This window comes from Hyla sarda, chromosome 4 (assembly GCF_029499605.1).
Source record: "Hyla sarda isolate aHylSar1 chromosome 4, aHylSar1.hap1, whole genome shotgun sequence".
Taxonomy (NCBI): Eukaryota; Metazoa; Chordata; class Amphibia; order Anura; family Hylidae; genus Hyla; species Hyla sarda.
The window spans coordinates 363,059,293-363,074,130 of NC_079192.1; the positions used below are offsets into that span (position 1 = coordinate 363,059,293).

At 46.2% G+C, this 14,838-nt stretch overlaps 2 protein-coding genes across 3 annotated transcripts in view; one reads left to right on the forward strand and one right to left on the reverse strand.

Annotated features, from left to right (window-relative positions):
- The window catches only part of LOC130267237 (hyaluronan mediated motility receptor-like), a 63,090-nt gene that overhangs the window by 40,208 nt on the left and 8,044 nt on the right, over positions 1-14,838 (reverse strand). For both annotated transcript variants that reach the window (XM_056516655.1, XM_056516654.1), the window contains exons 4-8: positions 14,749-14,826; positions 13,168-13,356; positions 12,403-12,489; positions 6,298-6,409; positions 5,142-5,207 (exon numbers count right to left, since the gene is read on the reverse strand). In XM_056516655.1, the coding sequence (XP_056372630.1) occupies positions 5,142-5,207; positions 6,298-6,409; positions 12,403-12,489; positions 13,168-13,356; positions 14,749-14,826 (532 nt within the window). The remainder of the gene's footprint in view (positions 1-5,141; positions 5,208-6,297; positions 6,410-12,402; positions 12,490-13,167; positions 13,357-14,748; positions 14,827-14,838) is intronic.
- Positions 1-14,838, forward strand: part of NUDCD2 (NudC domain containing 2) — a 61,710-nt gene that overhangs the window by 18,808 nt on the left and 28,064 nt on the right. The window lies entirely within an intron of this gene.

Genomic DNA, 14,838 nt, shown 5'->3' on the forward strand with positions numbered 1-14,838 from the left:
GGTCTCCCATGCACTCCGCAACCCCCTTCCTCCTGTACAACATTCATCTCCTCTGCCAAGAGTTCTCCATAAACCACAATAGGCCCATGTATTTCAATGGGCAAAAAAAAAAAAAAAAACAGTGTTATAGAGCTACCTCACTGTCCTACACACAACCACAAGAAGGGGAGGCCGACGTCACAGACTCAGCCTCCAATGTAAATCTAACCCGCCAAATTCAAATGTTAATGCATGAATGTATGTGTATATATACTGTACAATGTTTGAACACACTGTAAAGCGGACCTGACGAAGGAGGGAGCCCCTCCAAAACGCGTTGTCCACACCTGATCCTTTTTATGAAAAGTGATCATTAACCTCAAAAAAAAGCTCTGACTGCTAATTTCCACTCCACCGATGTAGCGCTGCAGCGCCGAAACTGTTACCCGCGGGAAGAATAGGAGACCCCTGCCGGGTTTCCTCTCTCCCGAAGATGCTACTATATTGTAAACGCACATGGCCTTCAACTCCAGCCAAATTCTCTCTCCAAAAGCCCAACAGCGCTCCTCTTCTGATCCCTGTAGTTCACCCCCAGAGCACTTTACAACCACATATAGGGCATTTCCATACTCAGAAGAAATGGGGTTACAAATTTTGGCGGGCTTTTTTCCTATTACCTCTTGTGAAAATGAAAAATTTGGGATAACCCCAGCATTTTAGTGAAAAAATACAAAGTTTCTCATTTTCATGTCCAACTTTAACAAAAATTCTTCAGACACCTGTGGGGTGTTTAGGCTCACTATTCCCCTTTTTACGTTCTGTGAGGGGTGTAGTTTCCAAAATGGGGTCACATGTGGATATTTTTTTGCATTCATGTCAGAACCGCTGTAACGATCAGCCACCCCAGTGCAAATCACCTCAAATGTACATGGCGCTCTCACTCCCGAGCGTTGTACATCTGCAGAGCATTTTATGTCCACATCTGGGGCATTTCCGTACTGAGGAAATTGAGTTACAAATTTTGGGGGTCTTGTTTTCCTTTTACCTCTTGTTAAAATGAAGAGTATAGGGCAACACCAGCTAGTGTAAAAAAAAATGTATGTTTTTTTAACATGCTGGTGTAGACCCCAACTTTACCTTTTCATAAGGGGTAAAAGGAGAAAAAAAAATCCAAAATTTGTTAGGCAATTTCTCCCGAGTACAGAAATACCCCATATGTGGCCCTAAACTGTTGCCTTGAAATACGACAGGGCTCTGAATTGAGTGCCATGCGCATTTGAGGCCTAAATAAGGGATCTGCATAGGGATGGACTCGGATGCAAGAATTAGACTTTCCTCCGATACCAAAATTACCCTACGGCAGTGTTTCCCCAAACAGGGAAAACTCCCAGCAGCTGGAGGCTCTATTTTAGAAACAGTGTCGTACAAGACAGTTTTTAGTTTTATTTGGGGGTGGGGGGTGGAAGGGTTTAACTGTGTAGGGGTTCTGTATATGTAGTGTTTTACTTTTTATTTTGTTTAGTCTTTTTAGGGTACATTCAGACAGGCGGGGGTTTACAGCGTTTCGCTCTGGGAGTTTGAGCTGCAGCGTAAAATTTGCTGCATCTCAAACTTGCAGCAAAAAGTTTGCGGTAAACCCCCACCCATGTGAATATGCCCTGTACATTCACATGGGGGTGCAAAACTACAGCTACAAGCATGCCCTTTGGCTGTCCGTGCATGGTGGGGGTTGTAGTTATGCAACCGCTGGAGGCACACTGGTTGCAAAAAGGAGATTTTTTTAACACTTACTGTAAAATCTCTCTGGAAGGATCCATTGGGGGACACAGACCGTGGGTGTATCTTGCTGTCTCTAGGAGGTGTGACACTATGGTAAAAAAAAAGTCAGCTCCTCCGAGCAGGATATACCCACCTTCAGGCTCTGAGCTAGTCAGTTTAAGTTCCAGAGCAACAGGAGGAGACCAATAGGGCAAAGAAAACCCCAAAACAGTCATATTGAAGTCGCCTAAGGTGACCTTTCCTTAATGTGTCCAATTTACGGAGAAACGACTTTTGAAATATGCATTGCTTCCTATTAGGTGTGTATACTGTAGCTAAGGTATACTGGACATGTTCATTAGGCATACCAATATTATGTAACGGCCACCTGAGTATCTCAGCATGTTGAATGTTAAGCGCTAACGTGTTTAAGTGCAATCACTACACCTCCTTTTTATGGAAAGCATGTGCCTGGTAGACGTGGGGGAACCTTCTATTTTTAAGCCTATGGGCGTCCCTATCAGACAAGTGAGATTCCTGAATGCATAGAACATCAGCCCCAAGACGAGTAGCCTCCCTCCACACTGAGGATCGCTTCTACGGTGAGTTAAGGCCATTTACATTAAGCGATACAATCTTAATACCCATATCCAACAATGAAACATAGGCTAGGTACAACCCGATGCACATTTATACCAACATATTGAGCGTGGGTGAGAGAGGCCCATAGTACACAGATCAGGCACCTAAAGTTACAAGTAGAGATGAGCAAACTTACAGTAAATTTGATTCGTCACGAACTTCTCGGCTCGGCAGTTGATGGCTTATCCTGCATAAATTAGTTCAGCTTTCAGGTGCTCCGGTGGGCTGGAAAAGGTGGATACAGTCCTAGGAAAGATTCTCCTAGGACTGCATCCACCTTTTCCAGCCAACAGGAGCACCTGAAAGCTGAACTAATTTATGCAGGATAAGTCATCAACTGCAGAGCCAAGAAGTTTGTGACCAATCAAATTTACTGTAAGTTCGCTCATCTCTAGTTACAAGGCCAGAAAGATAGTACATGTAAGGGTAAATGACTGAGGACTAACAAGACAAACAAAGAAAACAACATACAAACACGGAGAAACACAAGCACTGTACATTTAGCAATAAAGACTGTGGCAAGTCTTATCGGGGAGAAAATATTACAACTGCAGTTAGACCAAAATACGCATAGTATGAGAAGGAGTTACCTGAGGCAACAAAAAAGCGAAAAAGAAACCAAAAGATAAGGCAATCAATCAACGGACCTGAGTAAGTTTAAGGTTAAACCGCGAAGATATCAGACACTGTTCAAGTTTTACTCTTCTTGCAATGAGTAACTACATTCCACTCTTCTTCAAGTCTGGGCGACGGAGAGGTAGCAGGCGAGCGCAGAGCAGGAGCCTCCACAGCAGTGTCCCATTCCGAGCAAATCGGAAGGAGATCCTCTGGGGAAGAGACCACATGTTTGGTCCCATTCTTAGTGATGATCAACTTGACAGGGAATCCCTTTGTCCCTCAGAGTTTTGGTGCCTGCACTAAATTTGCGGCACCTTGCTAAAATAGCCGCAGATAGATCAGTAAACAATTGTAGCCCGGAGAATCTGTCAGGGCCACCATCATAAGCTGATCCTTTACATGATAGAAGTGCATACGGAGAATCACATCTCGAGGCGTAGAAGCAGGTAAGGCTTTGGGCTTGGGGAGCCTATGCACCCTGTCCATGAGGAGGTCCAAGGAAGAGGCCTGAGGTAGCAACAGAGCGAAATAATCAGTAAGGAAGTTATTCAAATCCTCCGCTTTAACAGACTCTGGCATCCCCCTCACTCTCAAGTTGTTTCTGCGGGATCTGTCCTCCATATCAGCACTTTTCAATTTGAGAGCCGAGACCTCATCCTCTAAGCTGTTGGTCAGGTCCACTACCTCACTATGGGAGGAGGCGAGTTCCGCCATCTTAGTTTCAATATGTGAGGTGCGGTGACCCAAAGAGGAGATTTATCTGTGGGGTCCGTGGCACAGAAGGAGACCAGCTGGTCTGCAGGTTCGGAGGGAGCTACGGAGAAGTGCAGTGTTCACTACCCGCTTTGGAGGAGGAAGAAGCAGCAGGCGAAGCGCTTCCTGTGGCCGGGGACGCTGAGCCGCACGGAGTGCCTCTGCGCATGGAGGGGAGGCAACCGCGCCATCTTGGGAGGCCTCCGGTCGCAGGAAAGAAGGTAGCGAGCTTGAGCGGATCCATCCGGATCACTAGATGTTCAGGTACCGGTAGAGACCAATCTCTCGTTGCTGCGTTTAGGATCTTCGCTATGAAGCCGCTGTGTGGCCTAGTTCGCAGCGAAGCACAGGAATTATGCAACTGCCGCCATGCACTGCAGGACACGCCCCCATATACTTTGATGTTTTAAGACATAGCACCCTAATTCATCAATAAGTGTGTCTACACCTTTAGCAACCCTTTATGGGTTTGTCAAAACATTAAGTCATATTTAGGATTCAAAAATGACAACACTGGCATTGCCATTATACAGGTGCATTATTTGGACTGTCTGAAGGTCTTCGGGATACGGTGGTTATGCAGCATGGGTGTATTTACAACAAGCCCCATGGACAGATACAATTAAAGGGTTACTCCGCACCCCTAGACATCTTATCCCCTATCCAAAGGATAGGGGATAAGATGCCAGATCGCCAGGGTCCCGCTGCTGGGGACCCCAGGGATCTCGGATACAGCACCCACCTGTACGGCTTTCCCCTCGCACCGGCAACGCTGGAGACTTTGGATCCCGACCACAACTGCGGACGATCGTGATGTCACGACTCCGCCCCGTGTGACGTCACGCCCCGCACCCTCAATGCAAGTCTATGGGAGGTCCATCATGCCCCCTCCCATAGACTTGCATTGAGGGGGTGGGGCGTGACATCACACAGGACGGAGTGGTGACGTCACGCTCTTCCGCCATTGTGGTCGGGATCCGAAGCCTCCAGTGTGGGAGCCCGGCGATCTGACATCTTATCCCCTATCCTTTGGATAGGGGATAAGATGTCTAGGGGTGCGGAGTACCCCTTTAATACGTCCAGACCTTATTCTTTTTATGGGCCAAGTTTACAAGCATGCTCTGTGACTTGAGCAAAGGTCATATTACAGGGAGGTGGGTGATGACAGTTATTGCCTTCTCCATTTGTGTCACCTTTTGCTGTAATTGTGCACTGATCACTATCCAGAAGCCTCCTCCCTATCACAGGCCAGACAGGAAATCTCATTGGGGGGGGGGGGGGGTTTAAGACATCCCCACTTTAAAATATAAATTAAGCCAAATAGGTATCTTTCTGATGAAACACTCTTTAAAATTAATTTTTTCCCTTTCAAACCACAACATTGAAGTTACCTTGTGCATGCTCAAGTTCTTTCTCCAAGACTCCATTGTGTATCGCTGCTTCCTGTTGACTCTCTTCTAGAGTAAAGATTAAAAAGAACCCACATTTTAAAAAAGGTATTCCAGAATTTGGCTCTACAGCCTTCAAGCCCATGAGGCAAAGTTAGTGCTCTGCTTTATCAAGCACAGGACCCTCAACCAGAAGCAGTTTTTTTTTAATCCTGAAATACCCCAGTAATATATGTTTGTGCAAATACTGTCTGCTTGTATATCTCCCATACTAATTATGAGAGCTCTCTACATCTATATGATAAAGTTGTGCAGCACCAAACCTCCAAATCCTTCCAATTTCCTTCTTTGTATAATCTACAAGCCAGCATGAAATCCAGGTGCACCCTTATCCCTTAGCACAAGGCCTCAGACTAGTGTAATTCCTATTGAATACATTGGGGGAAGTTTATCAAAACCTGTGCAGAGGAAAGAAGCTATCTGCAGAAGCAACTTTTCCTCTGCACAGGTTTGGATAAATCTCCCCCAGTGAGTTTATTGCATGCTCTATATGCCTGCCCAATCCACCATGGCTGGCCTTTAAAGGAGAACTGCAGCCTAATACAAATTATTTCTCTCTCTTACACACACTTGAGATAATTGTTGACTCTTAAAAGGAGATCATGCAGGACAAAATATGCCCATCCGAAAGGAAAGGGGATGAGTTTTAGATTAAGGAGGGGGTCCCAACTGCCACATTCTGCATGGCACCCCAGCTCTTCCCAGCAACAGGATGGGTTGACCCAACCTAAAGAGGAGGCCAACACAGCCCTCCATGTATCTATGGGAGAGCCAGAGACACAGCGTTCAGGTAGTTCTGGCTCTACCATAGAGAGAAATTGAGGTGGCGTGTCAACCCCCGTTTCGTGCGGTGGACGAAACACTGTTCCTGAATACTACTGGTGTGTTATGCAGGAGATCACAGAGCATACCAGCAGTCCATTGGATAGGTCATAAGTTGTCCTGCATGATTGTTCTCTAACTGGGAGTCACACTGTAATTTGAACACTTGTAATTTGTAATGAAAGCTAGCAATAAAATGTTCAGCTTTCCCTCAGCACCACAAGGGACACTCCGCATTAAGTTCTTCCTATCCATAGAGAAGCGGTCTAACGCATACCTAGAAGTTTATTCTTTTCTGTCAAAGATTGCAAACCAGCTTTTGATGCAGCCAAGTTTGCGTGTAGTGTCTGAATTTGTCCTTCAAAGTTCACCTGAAGACAACCGATTTCCTAAAATTAAGTTAAAAAAAAAATAAAAATGATCAGGAAATCAAGGGAATTTAGACTTTTGCACCTTTTCACCACACAGCAAATTACTGAGAAATTACTGTTTATAGTCCAATCTGTCATTGCAGTGGTCAGGAATTTATCACTGATTTTTTGTAAAGTCACAAACCCTTCCAAAGAAACTGCAGATCTACACAAGCCCAAACCTGGCTTACAAAACGGCCTTTAAACAGCATGTTTAAAAAGTAAAATTTTGGCTAGGAAACTTACAAAAAAGGTATGTACTAAAGTAAAAATGACGGTGAGGACATGCTGTGAGTTGTAGTTTTGCAACAGCTGAAGAGTCATAGATTGGGGCTTTGTCCTATTGTCTGTCTATAATGGTACACAACTACAACTTCCACCACACCCCCAGTTTAAATAAATGAATAAGCGCCTCCCCCTGAATATAAGTTACCCTCTTCCCATTTTACAAATAAGAACATTAAAAACCTATAAACATATTTGGTACCACCATGTCCAGAAATGTCCGAACTATTAAGATAAAGTGTTAATGATCCCCTGGGGTGGACGGCATAAGCGAAAAATACATTAAAAAAAAAAAAAAAATGTCAAGTTGCAGTTTTGCTCATCAGATTTCCACCCCCCAAAAGAAAAAAAAAAAAAAAAAAAAAAAAAAAAAATTTCACATACGCAAACATGGTACCATTAAAAACTACAGATCATGGGGCAAAAAGATGAGCTCTCATACATTCCAATGTATGGAAAAATAAGTTATAGGTCGGTCAACAGTGTCCACGATGCAATACAGCAACACACAGCCATTATTCCTTTCAGTGTAAAATTGGCTGTGCTTAGGTAATTTTTCAATGTTGGTGTGGGTGAATTTTCCCCCACCCGTGTGTCAAATTTATTAAAATAGTCACAAGTGCATGTTATAGGGTGCGAATACAACTTTAAGATACTTCAGAACACTGTTCTTGCAGCTTATTACAAACACTGTCCACAGCAAGTCTAGTAAACCAGGTAAGGAGAGATGAGGGCTTTGATTTTCCACCAAAAGTTGCACATGATAAATTCATGACCACTGCAGAAAAAGGAGATTTTTTTTAACACTTACCGTAAAAGCTCTCAAAGGATCCATGGGGGGGGGGGGGGGGGGGAAGAACACAGAACGTGGGTGTATGCTGCCGTCTCTAGGAGGTATGACATTATGGCAACAAAGAAGTCGGCTTCTCCCAGCAGGATATACCCGCCTCCAGGTCCGAGAACCAGAAGAAAAAAATATAACTGAACACAGCCTCAGACAGAAAACCAAAGAGAAACCCAAAAAGGGTGGGAGCTGTGTCCCCCAATGGATCCTCGAGAAAGATTTTACGGTAAGTGTTAAAAAAAAAAAAAAAATCTCCTTTTCTCTATCGGCTCCATTGGGGGGACACAGACGTGGGACGTACCAAAGTCGTCCCTTGGGTGGGCAGATAATCACAGGCAGACGGCTGTTCCACTGCCACCTGCAGCAGTCTATGGCCCAGACTAGCATCAGCCGATGCGAAGGTATGAACCCGATAGAACCCTCGAGAAAGTGTGCAAAGACGACCAAGTACTCGCCTTGCAAATCTGTGAGGCCGAGGCTTTGTTCTGGAGAGCCCAGGATGCCACAACAGAAATGGGTAGAATGAGCCACAACCCTGAAGGGAGGAATCTTCCCCCTTGAGCGATATGCTTCCGAAATGGCAGACCAGATCCACAGAGAAGTGGTAGCAGGTTGTACCTTACGACGACCTTCCGTAAGGACGAAAAAGGAATCGCACTGACGAAACGAAGAAGAGATCGAGAGGTAACACCCAACAGCCCAAACCATATCCAGTTTGTGGAGTAAATGCTCCCTAGAAGGAGCGGGACAAAAAGGACGGAAGAACAATGTCATAATTGAGATGAAAGGCCGAAACAACCTTAGGCAAAAAAGGAAGAATCTGGCTGGAAGACAACCTTGTCCTGGTGAAGCACCAGAAACTGAGAACGGCAGGAGAGAGCTGCCAATTCAGACACTCTCCGAATGGAGGAGATAACAAGCAAACGCCACTTTCCAATGAAGGAGGCACAGGGACACCTCCCCAAGGGGTTCAAAAGGTTCACCTTGGAGTACCCCCAGAACCAGATTCAAGTCCCAAGTGACCGATAAGGAGGGGCAGCATGCCCCACTCCTTGAAGGAAGGTCCGGACATGAGAATTAGAAGCCAGAGGACGCTGGAAAAGAATAGAAAGGGCGCCTGACCCTTAGGGGAACTGAGAGACAACCCCAGTTCCAATCCGGACTGCAAGAAAGAAGACGGGAAACCGAAAAGGTAACAGGACGTGAGCTTCACACCAACTAAAATAAGACCGCCAGGAGGACTTACGAGCCTTGAGCATGGTGCGAATGACTTGGCAAGAGAAACCGCGGCCGAGACTGCCACGCCGTCAAAGCAGAGACAGTAATAGGGGTGGAACGTTAAGTCGTTCAGCAGCCTGATCAGGACGACGTAGCACACCTGCTGGGCCCACTAGAATGGCGGAAACGTCCCACTGAGAGAGTTTCCTCAAGACCCCGAAAAGAGAAGAAAGGGAAGAACAGAAGGTAGGGCAAAGCCCAACCACCAAATAGACAAGGCTCGATCGAGAGGAATGCTTCGGTTGTGGCGAGACAAGCAGAGGTCCACGCGTGGAGTGCCCCAGGGGTTGCAGATCACAGAAAACACCCCTGGATGTAGGGACCAGTGGCCTTGGACGACTGGCCGAGATGATCACATCCCAGGGACGGCCAGACTGAAGATAACTGAGATGGACGGAAACCCCAGTTTCACCCAGGAGGGAAATTCCCAAGAAGCAAGCAAAGAAAGAATTGCCCTAGGCCCCAAAATGTTGAAGGGGAAAAAGCTTCTCGGGGAGCCAAGACCCCAGACCGGGCGGTCCCTGAAAACATGGACAGGAAGGAACACCCCCGAAAAAAATGAGGGGGAAACTAAGCCACCATAGAAGGGACCAACAAGACCGACGAGAGAGAGAGAGAGAGAGAGAGAGAGAGCGATCTTGCAGCCGAGAGACAATGGAGACCTGTCACACCGGAAGAAAATCACTAGTTGAAGAGGTCGGTGATGAAACTGGGCAAATGGCACGGCCGCCGCCAATCGACCCAGGACATCCATGCAAAAGCGAATGGAAACTGGAGCAGGGAGCCGAAGGAATGAGACTCTTGAAAAGAGTCGGAGTCGAAAGTGGGCAGAGGCCGCATCGAACTGGAGCCCCAGGAGAGCAGTTGGTCTTGTCCCAAATGACCATCCAACCGAAGTGAGACAAGGTCTGGAGATTGAGCATAAGACTCTCCAGGATCTGGGTCCTGGCTGGAGCTCAGATCAGGAGGTAGTCCAAATAAGGACTCACAGAAACAACTGTTGTCCGTAAAAAGGCTAGCACAGGCGCCAGGACTTTGGTAAAGGTCTGCGGAGAAGTGGCCAGATCGAAACGGATAGCCACAATAGAAAATGACCGTCCGGAACTGCAGAGCGGAGGTACCGCTGATGACCAGGAAACAATGAGAAGTGGAGGTAGGCATCCTTGATGTCCACAGAGGAACGAAAACTCCCCTTGAACCATGGACGCCAGCACCGAATGGAGAGACTCCATTCGGGATGGGAATGCAAGATGCTGGCTGAGATACTCGAACCAAGACTGGGTGAAATGCCTTTCTTTGAGACCACAGAAAGGTTGGAATAAACCTCGAAAATGTTCCCTTGAAGCTGCATGTCCAGGCATCCCGGAGGGTAAGAGGTGACCAACCACCCGAGAGAGGTCGGCAGGTGGGGGAGACCCTTCAGGCCGAGGAAGGCCTACGGGTGCCTGATGGGGCAGCCAAACAGCCGGATCGGATAGCAGACCTCCGGGAGGAATGGGATGAGAAAGAGGAGCCCTCTTCCCAAGAAGGCGCCTGGCTGGACCCTTTGTTGGTACCAAAGGTCCGCAGAACTGGAAGGAGAACTTACGACGGAAAGCGGTACTGTGAGTCTTACCAGAGGTAATAAAGAACTCTTTTTCCGCCCGTCGCCTCACTTCCTGAAGGTGGCGTCCGCATTCCAGGCTTAAAGCCACATGAAGGGATGGTGGCTACCAGGTAGCTTGTGGTAAAGGCAGCACAATGGCTGCACATGGAAGAAGAAAAATCTCCGGCTGCAGGGCATTGGAGAGCTAGATTAAATAAATCCTTCGGAGGGATCTTGAAGACTACCCTGGCGGAGTTGGAAGACCATATTAAAAAGGGCCTTTGACACCCAGGCAGAAGCAAAAGCAGTTAGAACCTGCTGCCTCAAGGGCAGAGATTGCCAAAATATCCACCTTCATGTCCACTGGATTCTTGAAGGCAGCCGCATCAGCCAACGGCCGGGTAGGTGCCTTAGAGAGGCGGGAGCCCGACGGATCCACAGTTGGAGAGGAGGTCCACCGAGCAATGAGGTCCTTGGCGTTTCCCGAAACTTCTTGTCAGGGTGACTGCAGGCGGATACCCGCAGGACGTAAAATTCAGCGTGAGAGCTGAAAGTCTTGAGTGCCGGTCGGGCACAAAGAAAGAAGACGTCTGGAGCCACGTCTGAAGTTCCTGGGTCCTTTAGATGGAAGGAGTCTCTTATGGCCACAACCAATGAGTACACCACATTAGGCACAGCCGTGCGGTCCTCTGAGTCGGAGGCCGAATCAAACTTCTTACACGTTCCCATTCACCTGGAGAACTTGTGGGAGGTGGCCCTGGAAGAGAGAAACGGACCTGGTACGCAGGTCTGGAGAACCAGAGCAGCGACCCTGGGAGCATTCTCTAGAGGAGCGATGCTTGCTACAGGTCGGAGGGCCGGTGTATGGAGGGCCTCTCCAAGGCAGTCCCACATAACGGGAGACCTGAGCCGAGTCGGATATAGACTGGGATAGGGAGGGAACGCAGGCTGGAGAGGCGGCCGAACCCACCGGGTCTGGAAGAACAACCGGGGTAGAGTAGCAGGGGGGTCTGGGGGAGCAGGCAGAACAAGTGGTTCAGCAGAACCAGACAGTTTAGAGTTACAGTATTAACAGAGTAAAGGAGTGGCTAACACTCCAGTTAACTGTTTAAAGGGAAGCCGTTCTGGGCCTCTCTCACCGAAGACTGTGTTCCATTTCACCGTGTTGCTGATACAGTCTGCTTATCTTACCGTTTCACATGCCTTGAGATCCCCATAGACCACAATGTACCTATTTTAAAAATTAAACCACAACACTATAACACTGTCCCACCTCGGGACTCAAACCCGTGGTGGTCTCCAAGCTGTCAGAGGAGAAGTGCCGGCCAATAGCAAGGGAGGGGAGTGTTAGGAGCAGGGGGGCACAGCTGATTAGCCCCTGCCACCATAATCGCGTGCACAGAGCTGATTGGTGGACAGTTCACGCCCAGAGAAGTATTAATAAGTCCCGCAATGGCGCCTGCTCCTTGCCCCGAGCGCACATGCGAATGCATGTGTGCTCGCAGGGAATTAAGTGGACTAGACGCTGCTGGCAGCAGCCGCTGCCGAAAGTGAAGGTAAGCCGGCGTTCAGAGAGCCCGCATAGAGAACCGCTTCAATGTAAAAAACACACAGTCGTTCCACACACACATATATAAGAATAAAGTGTAGAAAGTTGTGCCCCATTCAAACTGCCACTTCACACCCCAATTTTTTAATAAAGGACCCCCTGTCCAGGTGAGCCCCATTAGACCAATGAGAAAGGTGGGCCAAAAACGAAGGGTCTCCAGATGTTGAGACTCTGCACCTTTTTTGTTACCATAGTGTCACACCTCCTAGAGACAGCAGCATACACCCACAGTCTGTGTCCCCCAATGGAGCCGATAGAGAAACTTTATTTTGGCAAACCCACAATCATGAGAAAATTGTCTACTTGAAAAGTTGCAAAAGAGTAACAATCTACGTACAATGATAAATTCCACCTATATATAAGTGACAAACCTTGTCTTTTCCATCCACTTTATTTTTCACTTCTATCAGTTCTGCATAAAGACTGTTAATTTTTCGCTTTGAGCTGTCATCAGAAAACTAGAAATAAAAGAACAGTCAAAAAGGTCATTAACAGGGTATAAAGAAAGTCTGGCACCAAAACTGCTGACAGCTCAATACATGTTTATAGAGTTAGTCATTTAGAACATTGGGGGGGGGGGGGGGGGGGTAGAGAGTGGTGCAGTTTCCCATAGTAACCAGTTTTCCTTTTTCACAGAGCTCTTTAAAAATGAAAGAATCAATCTGATTAGCTGCAAAGGCCTACTGCACCACTCTTCCTCTACACAGGCTTGATCAGACCTGCCAAAAGTTGTTGATCACCCAACTCTTCTTCTTGCAGATATTGACTACTTATCCTCAAACTCACTGGAATTTTGGTTGCTGACACATGCAGCGATTGGGAGGTATTAACCGGGGAAGGTAGCGGCATTGTGCTCCACTATGTCAGGTCAAGAAAGTGGAGCACAATGCCACTCAGTTCCCTGGCTAATAACTCACAATCACAGCAGATCTAACCCAGAGATTCCTGTGTGGGTATAAGAGTAATCAATGTCTGTTAAAAGACCATTGGTATCTGTGCCCCTATGCAAACACCTACATGTCTATGCTGCAGCAGCTTAGATTTTGGACATCAAATCGCAAGGGTGGGTGCAAATAGAAAATTAATTGATAAAGAAATCTCAAAATGTGACTGCTAGAGAAAATTAATGCATCTACCTTGGTTTTTAAGAGCTCATTTGCTTTGTTCAGGTCCACCATTTGTCTTTCCAAAGAAACAATGCTTGCAGAAAGTGATGTTTTCTCTCGCATAGCCGATACCAGTTTAAGCTCAGTCTTTTTGAACTCTTCCTCCAAGAGTTGAAGTTTCTTGTCTTGCTCAGCACGTTCTTTTAACAGAGCACGGATCTAAGACACAAGGATATATCAAGGAAAGATCATCAATTTAAACCAGGGCACATCCTGAAAGGACTCCTAGGAGAGATCTGTTTAGCTGCCCACACAGGGTACTTTGCAACCACAATCTTTGTGCACTCTGATACAGGAAAAGCTGTCATCACTAGGTGCTTGTGAAGTAACTAGCCAAATCTAGAACTTATTGTAAATATATCAAGAATATATTACAATAAATGCATTTTAACCACGCCAGATACATTTTTATTCAGGCTTACTGGTGCTTAGAATATAAGAGGCTCAAAAATGAGATGGTCCACATTTCAAACTGTTCATAAGTTGCTGCTTGTACATGAGGAATAACTTTTGGCAATTATAAAATTTGGATATGGCATGAGGTCTCCATGCAGAAGAGGAGTTTCTACTCCCATACACCTCAACAGAACACCCTCAGATGCAACAGCATGGAGGGCATTATAAATCTGTAATAAGTAACTTGTCAGTCAAGCTTACATTTAGAGTCTTGAGTCTTTCTGCCTCAGGGTATGTCGACAGAATTCTGCCGTAATTTTCTGCATTGATTTAAATGAGATTCCACATTCAGGACAGCAGAATTTTGGCATACTGCAAAAATACAAGACCAGTCTATTTTGAAGAATTCTGCAGCAGAATCCCATTTAAATCAATGGGGCTTGAATTTCATCAGAATTCCATTCCACAACCTTTGGTGCGTGAACATACCCTCACTATGCAGCCAATTCCTTTTCTGCTTCTATAGACTCCTATGGTCAGCATGGAATCAGTTTTTGAAATTATGGTGAGAAGCAAGTAGATCTAAATACAAATTGTGGATGTGCGGCTGTTTATTTTTGTTTTACATCAGCATGGAATCATTAAAGTGAACCAAGCAATATCCAGACATTTCAGCAGTTTTGCTGAATGAATGACAAATTTAGGAGGGAGAGGGGGAAGTGGCCTGATAAGTAGAGAAAGAGGCTGGTTTTCTAAGGATAAATTACAAGGTTACTTACATTATCTTTTACTATCAAATTATGTTGGCTTCACTGTTAGTGAACATTTTAAGAGCCACTGTCATATGAAAGACTTGACATGTCCTAGCAACATGTCAAATGTTTTGATCGGTGGGGGTCAATTGTTGAGACAGCCACTAAAGCCAGGAGAAGTTTTCACTCAGGGCGTTCTCTCACAACTGTGAGCAAGACAAACTTGCAAAGTCAGTCTATGGAGTGCGTCTCAATGTGACACAGTTGGGGGATCCATGCATCATCTAAAGTAGTGCCAGATGTACCCGAGTACAGCACTCACATTGCTGTCCACAGTTTAAAATCTACTTTAAAGTGTCAAGTTTAAGAAAAATGCCCATACAATACCTTTAATTTTTCTTACCTCTTTCTCCATTGCCTTTTGTTTCTTAATCTCTCGTACATATTCTGTGTCTCTCTCAGGTTTCTGTCTCAAGTTAGGCTGTCACAAAGA